Below are 18,557 nucleotides of genomic sequence, written 5' to 3'. Positions count from 1 at the left end.
ATGGAATATTTTAACGTGAAATAACCAAAAATGAAGCATATTTCGGGGAAAACTCATTACAACTTATTTAAAGTGTTTAAAAATCTTCATTTTTGCTTTATAAAAAAAAATTCTAGCATCAAAATTAAACAAGTTACGCTCAAAATAAAGTTAGTCCCTTTTGGTTTTGGTAAAAAAATCGAGAAAATCACCCCCTAATTAGCATCTTAAATGAACTTAATCGTTACGACTTCACAAGTTTCTTGACCAGTGTATATATTGTTTATATGATCTGTAAGTTTCATCGGTTCAAAGTCCTTATTATTGAAAGGGCTGTAGTTAAAAGGGGTTGAACGAGTCACTGATCACGAATGTATGCAAATTTATAAACACCAAATCTTAATCAATTTTTGTCTAACAGTAAAACAAAAAAATACATGATATTCAGAAAAGCAAATCTGACAATTTTTGTTTTTCGAGATTTTTGGTATCTCTAACAATTTTTAAGTTATTTTGAAAAAAGCATATTTTTCAAAATTTAAATTTTTAAAAATTTTACTTTACAGATCATATAAACACAACATAAGTAAAATAATTTTTGGAGCGGTGACGATTAATTTCATTTAAGTTGCTAATTAAGGGGTGGTCTTCCCGATTTTTTTTTTTTTTTGCAAAAACACAAGGGACCAACTTTATTTTGAGCGTAACTTGCTGAAATTTAATGTTAGAAACTTTTTGTAAAAACAAAAATAAAGCTTTTTTAAACACTTTAAAAAAGTTATAATGGGTTTTCCCCAAAAAGTGCTTAATTTTTTGGATATTTCTCGTCGAAATATTCTATTTGAAATTTGGTGAATATGAATCTATTTTTCATTGGCTATAACTCTAGTTCTACGAGATCCAGTGACCTAACGCGTACAACATTTTTTTTTACTTTTTTATAGGCTATATTTTTGCTAAGAACGTTTTTTTCGACAAAATACTTATAGGTCTGGATCCCGCGTATGAAAAAAAAGTTGATTAATAGCAAGCTGAAAATTTGTTAATAGCTTAAGGGTGTCTAGTCGGACAAACTTTGATATATGGGAACACTGGAACAGGGGCAGTTTTAATTGTGGAACAGCTTAAAAATTTGGAACGGTCAGACCACGAAAACGGCACATTTATTTTGTCCGACAGAACAGACTTAAACTCTCCGAACAGAGATTAAACTCTCATGCAAAAATCAGACTGCTATTTATCACCTGTCATAATTCTCTAATAGAACTAATAGAATAATAAAGCTCTATAGAACAAAAGTTACTTAAAATTAGTCAGTTTACCCATTTCCGGACTTATTTTGGACATATATCCTTTCACCCAAAAGAGGGGGTGAAAGTCAGCCCCAGGAAAAAAGCACACATCGGCACAATATCACTTTCTCTTTGACATGTAAGCTATACGTATGCCAAATTTCATGTCAATCCAAGGGGTTCTTTATAATTTAGACCAAAAACCGTGAAAGAATGGACTATACGTCTTTCAGGGGAAATTTAAAGAAAGATATATTATTATTTGTTCCATCGTTTCTTTCAAAACATCCCGCGTAAACACACTTATGCGTTACAGAGGCCATTTTATCTAAAATGTGAGTCCTTTTTTTTAATTTTGCTATAACTTGTCACAACACTTGTCACAGATAATACACCTATAGGGTAAGTTCGGCCCTGACACTACTTCTACCTCCTCGCAAGTCAGAGAGGGAATGAGAATCTCGATACGGTTTTCGAGTAGCGCCATCTAGTTGTTGATACGTCTTTCGGTTACCAAGAGGTGAGCTATCTAGAGGAATATTTATAATCAATGCCTAAACTCTGCCATGTAAGGTCCTACCTACAAATTTTCCAACCAATATGGTTGATGTCACGTGATGCCAGGGGTTATTCTGGAAATATTTTTAACATCCTTTAAAATCGCATAATATAATGTAACCTCAACTGTTTAAAAACAACTCAAGGGTTTTTACCCGTATATTTTGGTGGCTAAAAGCATGTAAACCTGTAAGTATAACTATCTATCCACTTTTTTACCTTTGTCAAAATTTAACCTCACGTTTGCTTTACTTATAGAGCTATACTTATTTTAGGTGATAACACTCATGATGGAATATTGATTCCGAAAACGTTTTGTTGTGATATAGCCTTTTTAGCGATTTTCAATATACCTTTGACAAGATAAGGTTTTTATTTTTTGTGATTTATGGTATACATCCACTTGAAATTGTTCCTTATGATATTTTTATATCTTAAAATATTGTATTAATTATAGCCAGAAAACTAATATGAGGAAACTAGGAGATCAGAGTGGATTCCGTGCTGGCAGATCTTGTGTTGATAATATAAAGTAATAATGTAACTAATAGTAAATATTATTTACTTCAAAAAATTATAGACAACAGACCCGCCAGGAACTTACCGACTCATTTAGTGTTCGTTCCCTTAGAGAAGGCCTATGATAAAGCACCTACCCTTAAAAAGATTGTTTGAAATATTGACGAAGGCAAGTCTAAATAATGCATACATCAACGCTATAGCGAACGTGTACATCAATGCAAAAGGTGCCCTTAAAATGCAAAATAAAATTTCATACGCAGTTCTTGTTGTGTATAAGGACACCCAACTTCGTAAGAGATAAATTGAAGAGCTCCTGAATATCCAAAATTTTACTGATGAAAACAATGAAAATGGTGGAAACAACGGAGAACATGAGTATCAAACGGCCGAATTAGAAATACCCCCACCAAATATGGAAGAAATTACGCATGCCATAAAAACGCTTGAAAACGATAAATCCCCTGAGCTAATTAAAACAGGCAGTCATGAACTCATAAGTAAAATCCATCAGTTAATAGAAAAGGCCTGACATTAAGAAATAATGCCGAAAGAATGGTGTGGTAGTATTATTGTACCCATACACAAGAAAGGAAAAAAAGGAATCATGCATGAATTACAGAGGAATCTCACTAATCAACACTACGTATAAAATATTGGCTTCGATATTATTAAAAAGATTAGTACCATACGCCTGGTGACGAAATAGTTGGTGACTACCAGTGTGGTTTCAGGCCTGGCAGATCGACTATTGATCAATTATTAACAAAAAGACAAATGCTTGAAAAGTATTGGGAATATAATCAGGACGGGCATCAGATCTTTATAGACTTCAAACAGGCTTATGATTCATTTAATCGTGCAACATTATGGAAGGCAATGATCGAGCTCGGCGTACCCAAGAAACTAGCTGCGGTAGCGGTAACACAAATGTGTGTAACTAACTCCTTTGCACAAGTTAGAATAGGGGGAAAATATCAAATGCTTTCTGCGTAAATTCTGGACTGAGACAGGGAGATCCGTTGTCCCCATTGTTGTTTAACTTGGCCTTAGAATATGTCATGCGGAAAATATATCACAAAATCAAACCAGACATAACTGCTGGAGAAGCAAAAAATCATACTTGCCTTTGCCGATGACGTAGACGCAGTAGCACAATCAACATTAGAAATTAAGGATATTTTCTCGAGCTTTCAAGAAGCTGCATTAAACATCGGTCTAAAAATAAATGAAGACAAAACAAAATACATGGTCGTCTCAAAACAAGAACGACGGCGAATAAGGCAAAACATTACTATAAACGATCACAACTTCGAAGTGGTTAAATAATTTAAATATCTAGGAGCAACAATCACAAATGACAACAAATTAGAGCAAGAAGTTAAAACGAGAATAATGGTAGGAAACAGATCTTTCTTTGCAATTCAACATCTAATGAAGTCAAAACTTCTTTCACGAGGTGCAAAAATACAGATATATAAGACCATAATACTACCAGCAGTCGCGTATGGAAGCGAAACATGGACGCTAACAAAAAGAGAAGTCAATAAATTGCTGGTGTGGGAACGTAAAATCCTTCGAATGATCTATGGCCCTTGCAGAGACAGCGTGAGAAACGAATGGAGGCGCAGATACAATTACGAGCTAGAGTCTCTATTTGGAAAAGAAAATCTAGTCAGATATATAAAGGCCAATAGACTCAGATGGGCAGGGCATGTGATACGCAGTAACGACAATCGCCATATAAACAATGTGTTCTGGGAAAGGCCAGATGGAAGAAGGTCTGTAGGGCGGCCTAGAAAAAGGTGGAAAGATGCTGTCAAAGAAGATCTAGAGAAAATGGGAGTGCGACAATGGGAATTAGTGGCACAGGACCGACAAACATGGAAGGCAATAGTAAACGCGGCAAAGACTCACTAAGAGTTGTAGCGCCATTGATGATGATGATGATGATTTCTTGTCACAAAAGGCTTAAGACAGGCATGTCATTGTTCTTTGTCCCCAACTCTATTCAAAATCTATATTCGGGAAGCATTAAGCAACTGAAGAAGAAAATCACAGGAATGGGAATAGAACTTGGAAACAAGTCTACATCTATATAACAAATATTTTCTTCGCAGACGATCAAGTGATTTTGACACATCATGAGGAAGACATGGATTGCCTATGAGAGACCCACAACTCTCGATTAGAGATATAAAAATATGTCAAGAATTTAAATACCTAGGGACAATGATAGCGAAGGAAGGAACATCGAAACGGGACATCCAGCAGAAACGTGGTACAAACACTAAACTCGATATTTTGGTCTCCTAAAATTAGTTAACAATCAAAAATGAGAATCTACAAGTCGGTTGTAGAACCAATTTTGACGTACAGATCTGAATGTTGGCAAATAATGATGAAAGAGAAGATAAAACTGGAAGTAGTAGAAATGAACTATCTGAGAAGAGCGTGTTGTATATCCAGACTTGATAACATACCAAATGCAGAAATAAGAATAAAAACAGGAAGGATGGACAATACAAGGAATTAGAGGAATAATGAGAGATAAAGCTATAAATGAGGAGGGATGAGCCGACCGAAAAAGGTGGAGATCGAAATTCGCGATGCGGCAGAGGCTGTAGATATAAATATAAACATAAAAAAGTAAATATGTAGTACGATAAGATCTATTGTTGTACTAAAGATATACACTGACCGGCAAAAAAACGGCCACGCCACAAAATGGGTCATTTTTGATGTCTCGAGTTTCCTAAACCTGTTGTCTGCTTTAAGTGATTTTTTTAATATGTTATAGCTTTATTCTTCAACAATATCGCTGTAATAATATTGTTACCACACAGGTAAATTATCATTGTATACCAAGTGTACCAGTCAAACTGTGTTGTTTTCTCAAAGGTGAAACACCCTGTGGAATATTCTAGCATTTATAAAATACTGAAATTAAACCCCAACTATAGCTTCAGGTTTTCTTAACATTCTGTTTTTTTGATTCATTCGCTCATGTTGGATAATAAAAAAATTAGGTACTTTAACAACTAGCCTTGTTTTTCGTCAATACACGGTGTTTTTAAATAAGTATGGCAAACTTTAAGAGGTAATTCTGCATGAAAAATAATGATGGTTTGCTTTATAAACGTATGTCCGCAAATGCTTCGTTTCCGAGATACGGGATGTTGAAATTTTTGTTACAAAATAACGATTTATTTATTGCTCTAAAATCCGGTTGAGCTGTGCAAATGGAATTTGGTAGGTTTTAAGAGAAAGTTATTGCACATTTTTTGACGTGCAATTAAGAATTTAATTAAGAAATATGACGGGATAAAATTCTTACCGTATCTTGGAAACGAAGCATTTGCGGACTTATGTTTATAAATCAAACGGTCATTATTTTTTCATGCAGAATTACTCCTTAAAGTTTGTCACTCTTATTTAGAAACACCCTGTATTGACGAAGAAAATGGCTAGTTGTTAAAGTACCTAACTTTTTTATTATCCAACATAAGCGAATGAATCAAAAAACAGAATGTTAAGAAAACCTGAGGCTATAGTCGGGTTTTAATTTCAGTATTTTATATATGCTAGAATATTTCACAGGGTGTGGTGAACTTTGAGAAAAAAAAACACAGTTTGATTGGTACACCCGGTATACAATGATAATTCACCTGTCTAGCAACAATATTATTACAACGATATTGTTAAAGAATAAGGCTTTATAATATTAAAAAAATCACTTAAATCGGACAACAGGCTTAGGAAATTCGAGACATTAAATATGACCCATTTTGTGGGGTGGCCATTTTTTGTGCCGGTCAGTGTATTATAGGTGATAAAGGAGAAGGAGTTACATTTTTCGTAGAGTATGTGTTACTCTATAATATTCATCATTTTATTAACGAATATTCACCTCATATATATACCATATACCATATATCCCTTAATATAAACGTAACAGCCAAAAATTAATTAACCAACTTTATACGAAATAAGTCATTTCATTACATAGATATCAGTTACGATCATGACATCACGAACTGATAGAAATTACAACTTGTCCTTTCAGATTTCGGATGAGTCACCGCTTCAATTGGGAATCAATGCCAAAGTTGGAGTTTACGACAAGCCTGAATTAAGGAGTAATTTCAACATTAAGCAACTTCGAAAGGAGATGGACACTTCTCAGAGAGAGATGAGAAGTAATGCTGGTAGGTATTACATAATAATATCTTTAGCCTTATAGTGTCAAAATTTAAGTTCTTTTTACTATGACTGGGGACTGGAGCAATATTTTTTAAATGTGTATTTTTAATAGTCATAGCACTGATAAGAGAAAATTATAACGTAAATTTACGATGAGGGATGAGGGAATTTTAGATGTGCTCAATTAATCTAAAATATTTAAAGCCTCCTCCACTTTCATTTATACCGGAACTAAAACTTCCTTAATTTCTATTAGACCATGTCATTTAGCACAAAATAAATCGATCTTTAAATACAGCACATGGAAACTTTTTTCATTAAGTTCAGGACGATGTCAAGAGAAAAAGTCTACAATAGAAAAATAGACGTAAATGCATGGTTGCATTTTAAAGTGCATAAAATACATCCAAAAGTGTATAAACATGTCAAAATAAGTGTATAAAGAGCCAGATTTTATTGCTCTGGGGTTTTTGGGGTCATTAAAGATGAATGCGCCATTAGAACTGACCACTGGAGCACCTGGTGCTCAGGTTCACTGCTAAGGAATCTCATCTGGAGTTTCAAGGAATTTCGGCAGTAAATTAATGCAAACAGAATTCTCAGTGGTTTTAGGGTTGCTGAACAAGAATACGTCATCAGTATTTACCCCCGGTGTACCTGGTGTCCAAAAAAACTCAACACTCCAGAAGATAACATGCCTTTACAATGACATTGGGTAACAGGTGGTCCGGGGGTCAGTTCGGATGACGTATTCGTATTTAACGACCTCAAAGCTGCCTAGTAATCTAAGTATTTGAATGCATTCAGTACCGAAAATCTTCGAAACTCAAAAATATGACGTTCCTTAGCAGTAGCCGCAGTGTTCAGTAACCCAAAAAGCCCACATGTAATCTGTATGCATCAATTTAGTGCCAAAATTACTCGAAACTCCAAAAGATGACATGACCCTAGACACCAGGTGCTCCGGGTGTCGTTTTGTTATATGGGTATGGCATATTTGTTTTCAGCAACCCCAAAAACACCCCGAGAAATCTGTTTGCATCAATTAGATAATAATAATAAATAATAATAATAATAGAGTTTATTTTGTAGCAACCTAGTACATAATAAATAAACCCAGTTTCTTACTGAAGTTGTTAGTCACATGGACTACAACTTGTGCGTGAGGGTTAAATTTAGATTATAAAACAACATGAATTTATCTTAAAGTTTACAAAAAGGAATCGAATATAATCTTGTTCATTCTTGTTCTCTCATATGTCTTTAGATTTGGGCTCCTCTTGTAATTAATTCAGTTAACGTTAAATTTTGTTTATCGGATCTACAAAAATTTCTAATAAAATTCAACACAGTATTGCAAAAACTTCCGACGGGATTCTTCTGGCGGGACTTCGTTTTCTATAAGAATTTCCATGATATTTTGAAGGTGTTTTATCCATTTTCACCATAATTTTTACAATTTAAATATTTAGAAGTGACATTCGAAATAAATCATTTTTGACATTTTATCTATCTATGAAAGATGGCGAAACCCCTTGAAACTCCAGAAGATCACGTGCTTTAGCAGTGACACTGGGCACCAGAGGTGCTCAGGGGGTTGGTTCTGATGGCATATTAGTGTTCAGAGACTCCAAAAACCTCCAATTTGTTTGCACCACTTTAGTACTGATAACCCTCGAACCTCTAGATGACATGCCTTACCAGTGACCCTACGTGCCACGTACTCCTAGGGGTCGGTTTTAATGGCGTAGGCGTGTTAAGCGACCCCAAAACACCCCCGAGTAACAAAATATGGCCCTTAATGTGCTTATTTTGACATGTTTAAACACTTGTGGATAAATTTAATGCACTAGATATGTAATTATGCATTTCCACCCATTTTTCTATACTTGGTAGACTTTTTTCCTATAGAATATATTCCTATATTTTTAGTGCTAAATGCCCTGGTCTATTATACAGTGCATTCATAAAGTGTGAAAACGGTCTATTATCTCATGACTTAATTATTTTCCGAGTTAAAACTCTGACAGGTCGATTTTTATTTTTAAATTATGTTTTTTTGACGTATATCCCATAATAGTGCCGTCATCGATTTGGGCGTAATGACGTCATCGATGTTTTTTTAAAAGGGAATAGAGGTCGTGTGGTAGCTCATTTGAAAGGTGATTGAATTCTCTATTCATATATTATATGTTATTCTCTATTCATATGTTATATAAACATTAACATCATTATTTATACCGGGTGGCAAAAAAAATAATTTTTGAATTAAATTAATTGCCGCAAAAAAAAGAATATATAGTATGTAATTTATTTAACTCAAAATACATTTTACTGTTATGAGAAAAGAGAAAAAAATGTTTATTTGACAGATAAACATTGCTTTTCGCTTAAGTTAAATGCTCAAACTGCCAAGAAACAGGTGTGTGGCTGTTTGACATTTAATTTAAAGCGAAAAGCAATGTATATTTTGAAATAAACATTTTTTTTATATTATGTGGCATCAGCAAAATGTATTCAAAAATGATGCAAAATCTTCTTTTTGCCTCAATTATTTTAATTCAAAAATTATTTTTTGGCCACCCTGTATAGATAATTATATTAATGTTAATATTACTGAATAGATAATTGAATCACCTTTCAAATGAGCTACCACACGACCCCTATTCCCATTTAAAATATCATCGATGACGTCATTACGCCCAAATCGATGACGTCACTATTATGTACTATACCTCAAAAAATCAATTTAAAAGTAAAAATTGACCTGTCAGAGCTTTAACTCTGAAAATAATTAAGTCATGAGATAATAGACCGTTTCCACACTTTACGAATGCACTGTATAATGTCTCATATTATATTTAGTATTTAACCCAGTCTATCTGTGAAAACTCAGCGATTTCACATAAATATCTTTAATATTCTCAAAGCTATGTGAGGGAAAACTGATGACAAATTCTTGAAGATTTTCAGCTGATTTTGCTTTGTATTTTTAAACAATTATAAAAAGTGGAAAAAAATTTTTGACTACAAAATATTTCTTATACATTTTAGAGAAAAATGGTTCAAATAAAAATTGTAGATCTCTCGAATGCTATTTTAACCTTTCGGAAAAATTGTAAAATTCATAAAAAATAATTGGATTAAATTTTTTCCTAAAAAATTACTAAATTTTACAATTATTTTTAAGAATTATTAAAATTTTAATAATCAAAGTGTATTATTTATTTAAATATATAATAATTATTATAAATTAACACATTAATTTGTTTTCATTTGATATTGCTATTCAAAAAAATATTTTTATTTGATTATAAGTATTTGCATTTAATGAAGCTATTAATTGGTATATCTGTAATTTTAATAATTAGAATTAAACTTCAATATTCATTTTAATGGCAATTTATTTGAACAAATTATAAAATTAACTATAAAATTAAAAATAAAACATTGTTTTTCTATGGATGCTATACAATGTGCAACTTCTCTCACTAGTTACATACATTCAAAATGAACAATTTCTCATTCAGTGAGAAAAGTCGGCCATTGCAGTGAGAAATATTTTTTCTCTCGGATTCTCGTACTGTTTTCCATATATGATCGCCGTTTCCATGGTAACATGCATAATAAAAACACAATTAATTACCTTTCAAAACTGTTCGAAAAGAACTGTTAATTAGAATTTTAAATAAATAGCACCTAAATTATTTAATTTTTAAGTTTGAACTCTTGACAAAACCGCATCCATAGAAAAAGTATAGTGTACAACACATGAGAAAATGACATATTTCTGCCTCGCTTGATTTGCGGCCCTCGCGTCGTGCCTCGGCTCATGCCAACAAACTTCTGCGCTCGTGAGAAATATATCTTTTTTCTCACTTGTTGTACAATATACTATTCTGAATGTTAAATTGATTATGCTACTCAACGTAATTTTCGTTCTAAATCACTTCCCTGTAGGTTCTAATTAGTTCATATTTATTGTATAAAGTATATTCCTTAAAACCATCTGACTCAACTTCGTCGACAGCAACTTCAGCGCGATTATAACATTCTTTCTCTTCTTTTTCTACTGCAGAGTTTGTACAAAAATTTGGACAGTTTACACCACTTATTTTACAGTCCCATCTTGTATCTTTGCAACCTGTTAAAAATGTATGTGTTGTATTTGTTTCAAAATCTCTTTAGAAATCTGAATATCTAATATAATGTGTACTTACTTATTTTATCAACTTTCTTTAAATATAAATCTCAATTACAAAAATTCATCAAGTTTCTTAACTGGATCACCCTATATGGTATGACGTTATTGGAAAAGTTTAACTGCTCTAAGTTTTGTTAACTGCTTTTAGACTTCGGGCGGATCTGTTTTGCGGAGGATGTAAGAGGTGGCATTCTAATTGCAGGAAAAGTTGTGTCATAACTTCAATAATATTAATTGACTTCGTCAACTTATAATACAAGCAATATATAAGTCAAGTAACTTGTGAAGCGGTAACAATTATTTTCATTTTGTGGGATGCTAACTAAGGTGTGATTTTTACGATTTTTTTACCCAAAAAAGTGTCCAACTTTATGTTGAGCGTTACATAGTTAATATTGAATATTTATGCTAGAAACTAAAAAATAACAAAAACATAGCTTTTTTAAAAACATTAAAAAGTTGTGATGACTTCTTCTCGAAAAGTGCTTCATTTGTGGATATTTCAAGTTGAAATATTCGATTTGGAATTTGACGAATAAGAACCTACATTTTAATCATATTATGATCTGTACGTTTTATCGCTTCAAATTGCTCATTTTCGAAAACAATTTGGTTTTAAATTAAAAAAAAAATTATAATTTTGAAATTTTTTTTTAAAAATGACTTACTAATTATTGGTGATACCAAAAATCTCAACTAGTATAAAAATATAGGTTTTTCTATTGTGAATATTTCGGACTTTTTGATTTCCTGAAGACAAAAATTGGCTATAAGACATGTCTGTTCAAAATTTGCATACACTCGTGATTAGTGACTCGTTTAAGCCAATTTGACTACAACCTTTTCAATAATAAGCACTTTGAACCAACGAATCTTACATATCTTATAAAAAATAAGTAAAGTAATATTTTGTCAAGCGGTAACGATTAATATCTATTTGGATGCTAACGAGAAGGTGATGTTCACGATATTTTTACCAACCAAAAAAAGGTACCAACATTATTTTGATCGAAATTTATTTACTTTTGATGCAAGAAACTTAAGAAAAACAATAGGCTATTAAAACAGTAAATTAATTCTATTGTTTTTCATACTGACATGACTAATAACGGTCGCTTTACGCTAGCCGTTTTTTTAAATAATAAAACTCCAAAATTTTCTACATCCAAATCTCCAGTCCTAATTAAAAACCTTAATATCAGAAAAGTAACACATCTTTTAAAAAAGGAACATTGAATGAAATTTTTATCAACAAAATAGATTCTGTTTTCTCCATTCACTAGATCTTCAAAAATACACCATTTTTTTTCGATTTTTTATAGACTTTTTGAGTTTTTTGTAAAAAACCGTCGAGAACCTTGTTTTTTTTTTGTCGAAGAATAAACATTTTCACCTGCAAATAACTCGAATAGTATTGACTTAGTAAAAAAACTCTGTAGAATAAAAGTTGCTTAGAATTAGTTAATTACTCTGTAACGTTGCAAGCGTCACATTTTTGATATTTTATTTTTAAATAATTATTTTACCTTATTTCCTTTAATATTTCATTAATAATTATCTTCTTCTATTTGGTTTACCCATTTCCCCTTTAAAAATTGGTTGGCGTCCGTTCTATAATAGGCAACCCTATTTACATTGTATCATCTCTTGTGTTCCATGTTCGTTATTTCAAATTTCGGTCCAAGGTTCGTTGTCATGTCATTTTAATGACAGTGAGAACCCCCATATCTCATTCTCAAAATGGAGGGGTAATGTTTTAAAAGGCAGAGCAGCTTCAAAAATAAATCATTTTCATTCAACAAATCTTCCTCTTGGGTTTTTGGGATAAAAATCAACGTCCTCCCTCCGGGAGCTTCAGGAATCCTCAATCGCCGGCGATATAACAACGAGGGACATGTCATCTAGACTGCAACCACATTCCATCTTGACTGCAACCAACCAACACCTGTAGGCCTGGTGGCCTAGAACATCCACGTCTCCAGAGCCAGTTGCAGAACCAGCAGCAGTACCGTTCAACATCAAGAAGATACCATCAGCTACCAAAAGCCATAAGTGTAGTCCAGAATTGTTAGTTTTTGGCAAGAATTTGAATACATTTGTTAATGCAATTTACTAAGTCATTTTATTTATTATATCTTTATGAACAATAAACATGATTAGTTAAAAATTGTTGTTTTGTTTGCTTCCATTCCAATTTTCATAGTTCATGTCTAAGGTTAGGACAAGACGAACACACACCTGAGTGACTGAGCTAAGCTAAGGGTGTGACGATGGCTATCTTGGTTAGTTGAGGTAATATTTTCGGATATTATTTCAATTAGCTGGGTATTCCATCGCTTTACTCGTTACAACTCCATTTCCAGAGTTATTTTGAACGTATATTTTTTTCACCCACAGGGAAGTGTCCTCGCGCCGTTTCTATACAACATATACACCAACGACCAACCCATACACCAACAAACAAGGCAATTTATTTACGCTGATGATACAGCGGTGGCAGCTCAGGGAAGAACCTTCAATGAAGTCGAAGTGAAGCTGACAGATGCCCTGGGAGACTTGCTCTAGAGTATAGAGAAGCTCTATACTATGATAAAAACCATCTGAAACCCAATCCCACAAAAACCCAGGTATGTGCTTTCCACCTGAGAAACAAGCATGCCCGAAGGTCGCTGGAGGTGGAATGGCGTGGTCAGATGCTGGAACACAACAAGACGCCAAAATACCTTGGCGTCCGTCTGGATAGAACTCTGTCTTACCGATACCACTGTCAAGATGTTAAGAAGAAAGTAAGTGCCAGAAATAATATCATCCGTAAGCTAACTAATACAAAATGGGGAGCACAACCACACACTCTCCGCACTTCTGCCTTGGCATTATGTTTTTCGGCCGCGGAGTTTGGAGCACAAGTATGGGCAAACTCTGCTCACGCAAAGAACGTCGACGTGGCTCTAAATGAAACGGTCCGTATAATATCGGGTTGCCTGAAACCGACACCTATCGAAGAGGTATACCCCATTGCTGGAATTGCTCCACCACCAATCAGGAGAAAGGTCACGTCAGAGGTAGAACGGAAAAAGCAGGAGACGGACCGAAGACACCCCTTATATAACCACCAAACTCAGCCAAGCAGACTAAGATCTCGGAAAAGCTTCCTGAAAACATCAAGATCCATCCCCGAAGCGCAAGAGACGCGCCGAATACACCTATGGCAAGCGTCAACTACCGCGACACATTTTCCTCCCTCGGAGGAAATGGCTGCTGGACACAATTTACCGTATCCGACTTGGAAAGCGCTAAACAGACTAAGAACCGGCGTTTCACGTTGTGCTAGTAACCTGAAAAAATAGGGATACCAGGAGGACGATACCTGCGACTGTGGCGCGGTTCAGACCAGCCGGCATCTACTATCATGCACAGAGATGAGAGAGACCTGCACAGAACAAGACTTAATTATAGCAAATGACAGGGCCATCTATGTGGCCAACCATTGGAAATACAGAATTTAAAGTTGTTGGTGTTCCGGACACGGAAAGTAAGTAAGTACCCACGAGAAGCGCTGTCTTTCACTCCCCAAGTAAAATCTACCCTGGACTCAAGTCCAAAAGTGTAGTGGAGTATAAGAGAAACCTAAATCCAAATGATCAGTAGTAATTGCACGAGAGCTCTAAAATTATCGATTTGCTTCCCGAGTGACACTTTGACAGTTTTAATTTCACGACCCGAAGTGAAATTATGTCAAAGTGACACGAGGGCTACAAGTCGATAATAATTTTAGAGATTAAGTATAATTCTCTGAGATTATTTTATGAGTAAAACTGTTTTTTTTAAATCATTTTAACTAATATTTTATTGATATTTTCAGCTAAATAGTTTCAGAACCAGTTTCTTGGTGTTCTCTGTGACAAGTTGTAAAACAATAGGTTTGTTCTAGCATCAGTTTCAAACGGTTTGAAACCATCAACGAATAGTGGACCAGCGCGAGTAGAGGGGATAGCACTGGCGACTGTATTATGTTCTCTCACTGACCAACTGTTTGCTGACGGTTTCTGACTAGTTTGACTGTTTGCTAGAACAAACCTATTATCATTAATGTCACTTTTTGCGTAGTAACGAAGGGAATCTGACGTAATGCTTGACGACGGGATATCGCTGTAACTTTTATTTACCCGTGTTGAGCTGCCCCCCCCCCCCACTTGCAAAAATTAAAAAACAAATAGCCCTGATTTATGAGCTATTTATGAGCTCTCATATTCCGCAAACTAAAAATTTTGAGCTCGTTCCACTGAGCAGGAATTTAATACCCTAGTGGGGGGGGGGGGGCTGAGTCAGCCCCCCCCCCACTACTTAAAAATAGGAATATTGAATCGGTTTTTGCGGCAGAATTACGAGCTATTTATGAGCTCTTGAAATTATATAGTTTCGATTTTTGAGCTCATCCCCTTCACCCCCAAACAACCCTTTAATTGATTTAACTTAAAAGAAAGATGCTGAGAAAACTTAAAATATATCGTATTGCGGATATAATTCATATAGCTTATATACTCTAAGAATAAACTATTAAATCAAGAGCATTTCGATTATTGAGCTACAACCCCTTCGCAAGAAAACCACCCTATCTTCCCGGCTTAAGAGAAAGTTGTACTTAAAATGCATTAAACTAATTATTTGGCGACTACATATCATTTAATAATTTATAAGCTTCCAAATTACGCGCATTTAGATCAGTAGATTGCAATTTATTTTGTATAGTGCAGTCACTAAAGGTAAAAATCAACGATTACCTTCAATTTCGGTGAACCTTCATCGATTTTCACGAAAATTGGTCAGTAGTTAGAGGATACGGCAAGAAACAAAGGTGACATGGTACCACCTTGCGCCTTTACCCTGAGGGTGGATACAGCCCCTTCTTGGGGGTGAAAATTATTTTATAAAAAATAAATGCACAAATCAATAAAAGAACAAATTAAAAGCAAAATTTATTATAAAAAGTTAATAAAATAAGTCAATAATTTTTAAGTTATTAAAGATCAAAGATTTTAATTATTTGTGAAAAAAATGCATGTTTTGAAAAGGTTTTTTGTAAATCACTGAAAAACTTTAAGTTTTTACAAAAAAGTTAATAGTAGTTTAATTCGTATAGCTTATATTCTAAGAATAAACTCTTAAATCACGCGTCTTTCGATTATAGAGCTACAACCCCTTCGCAAGAAAACGACCCCATATTCCCGGCTTAAGAGAGAGTTGTTCTTAAAATAATTTAAATTAATTATTTGGCGACTACATATCGTTTAATAATTTATGAGCTTGCAAAATATACGCATCTCAATTATTGAATTGCCATTTTCTTTCTATAGTGCAGTCACTGAAGGTAAAAATCAACTAGTACCTTCGATTTCGGTAAATCTCCATTTATTTTCACGAATTGACAATAACAACTTGGGGTTTTAGCCTGGGGTATATGTCACCCCTTCTGGGGAGTGAAAATTACTTTATTAAAAATAACCCCACAAATCGAGAGAGGGACAAATTGTAAGCAAAATTTGTTATATAATGTGATTAAAATAAATCAATACTTTTTGAGTTATTAAAGATCAAATATTTTAATTTTTGGAAAGAAAATGCATGCTTTAGAGCGATTTTTTATAAATGACTCAAAAACTGTAAGTTTTTACAAAAAAGTTTTCATCACTAAAATTGAAGCTAATAAAAAATATAATAAATTGCTTACTTGAAAACCCTTTAATGTTAATTTAAAGTAAGTTATTGGTAATTAAATGTATATTTTTTCCGCGACTGTTAAAATCTAAGGGTTCAAGCTTAAATAACGGGAAAGAGATGCATTTTATAACACTTAGGTACTAAATACTTGTCAAAGTACTTAGAAATACCTATGAAAAATAAGATGCAGAAAAAGTTGATAGTATTAAAATCCGCTCACCAATTTTCGTGAAAATGAATGGAGATTTACCGAAATCGAAGGTACTAGTTGATTTTTACCTTCAGTGACTGCACTATAGAAAGAAAATGGCAATTCAATAATTGAGATGCGTATATTTTGCAAGCTCATAAATTATTAAACGATATGTAGTCGCCAAATAATTAATTTAAATTATTTTAAGAACAACTCTCTCTTAAGCCGGGAATATGGGGTTGTTTTCTTGCGAAGGGGTTGTAGCTCTATAATCGAAAGACGCGTGATTTAAGAGTTTATTCTTAGAATATAAGCTATACGAATTAAACTACTATTAACTTTTTTGTAAAAACTTAAAGTTTTTCAGTGATTTACAAAAAACCTTTCAAAACATGCATTTTTTTCACAAATAATTAAAATCTTTGATCTTTAATAACTTAAAAAGTATTGACTTATTTTATTAACTTTATATAATAAATTTTGCTTTTAATTTGTTCTTTTATTGATTTGTGCATTTATTTTTTATAAAATAATTTTCACCCCCGAGAAGGGGCGGTATCCACCCTCAGGGTAAAGGCGCAAGGTGGTACCATGTCACCTTTGTTTCTTGACGTATCCTCTAACTACTGACCAATTTTCGTGAAAATCCATGAAGGTTCACCGAAATTGAAGGTAATCGTTGATTTTTACCTTCAGTGACTGTACTATACAAAATAAATTGCAATCTACTGATCTAAATGCGCGTAATTTGGAAGCATATAAATTATTAAATGATATGTAGTCGCCAAATAATTAGTTTAATGCATTTTAAGTACAACTTTCTCTTAAGCCGGGAAGATAGGGTGGTTTTCTTGCGAAGGGGTTGTAGCTCAATAATCGAAATGCTCTTGATTTAATAGTTTATTCTTAGAGTATATAAGCTATATGAATTATATCCGCAATACGATATATTTTAAGTTTTCTCAGCATCTTTCTCTTAAGTTAAATCAATTAAAGGGTTGTTTGGGGGTGAAGGGGATGAGCTCAAAAATCGAAACTATATAATTTCAAGAGCTCATAAATAGCTCGTAATTCTGCCGCAAAAACCGATTCAATATTCCTATTTTTAAGTAGTGGGGGGGCTGACTCAGCCCCCCCCCCCACTAGGGTATTAAATTCCTGCTCAGTGGAACGAGCTCAAAATTTTTAGTTTGCGGAATATGAGAGCTCATAAATAGCTCATAAATCAGGCCTATTTGTTTTTTAATTTTTGCAAGTGGGGGGGGCCAGCTCAACACGGGTCTTTTATTTCTGTTCTATTCGAAAGGCAATTCAATTTTGTATTCACTAATATAAACATTAACATAATTATTTATACAGGGTTTGAATTAGACAATTTTTTTATTTTGAATTAGACAATGAAAATCCACAAGGAAAAAGTTTACCTGTAGTTGGCTGTATACCATGTAATACAAAAAATAGTAAAATCTTTATAAAAGGTATATATTTAAAATCCCTAAAAAGGGCTACATCACAATCACATAACTAGTTTTCGATTGGTTTACCAATCATCATCAGTGCTTACGTGAAGTTTACATGCTAACCACCAAGATACAATTTTACAAAAATATTATCAAATATAACAAATTTACAGAGCTTTGACCCTCATATTTTTGTAAAATTATATATTGGTGGTTAGCATGTAAACTTCACGTAAGCACTGATGATGATTGGTAAACCAATCGAAAACTAGGTATGTGATTGTGATGTAGCCATTTTTAGGGATTTTAAATATATGTATACATTTTATAAAGGATTTTACTATTTTTTTTTAATTTTTTTGAATAAAATTAATTACAATATTTAGATTACGTCATCACACACAGATGGATGACGTCAATAGTATGATATT

The 18,557-nt window shown here is 33.5% G+C and overlaps 1 protein-coding gene across 5 annotated transcripts in view; it reads left to right on the top strand.

The window, feature by feature from the left end:
- The window catches only part of LOC114336036 (uncharacterized), a 1,032,611-nt gene that overhangs the window by 979,446 nt on the left and 34,608 nt on the right, over window positions 1-18,557 (top strand). For 2 of the 5 annotated variants that reach the window (XM_050642551.1, XM_050642553.1), the window contains exon 9: window positions 6,415-6,556. The exons of the other annotated variants lie outside the window; for them this stretch is intronic. In XM_050642551.1, coding sequence (XP_050498508.1) covers window positions 6,415-6,556 — 142 coding nt within the window. The remainder of the gene's footprint in view (window positions 1-6,414; window positions 6,557-18,557) is intronic. 5 annotated transcript variants of the gene reach the window in all.

Source organism: Diabrotica virgifera, chromosome 2 (assembly GCF_917563875.1).
Source record: "Diabrotica virgifera virgifera chromosome 2, PGI_DIABVI_V3a".
NCBI classification, from domain to species: Eukaryota; Metazoa; Arthropoda; class Insecta; order Coleoptera; family Chrysomelidae; genus Diabrotica; species Diabrotica virgifera.
The sequence above is the reverse complement of the archived record's forward strand: the minus strand, read 5'-3'. Positions and strand labels throughout refer to the sequence as shown.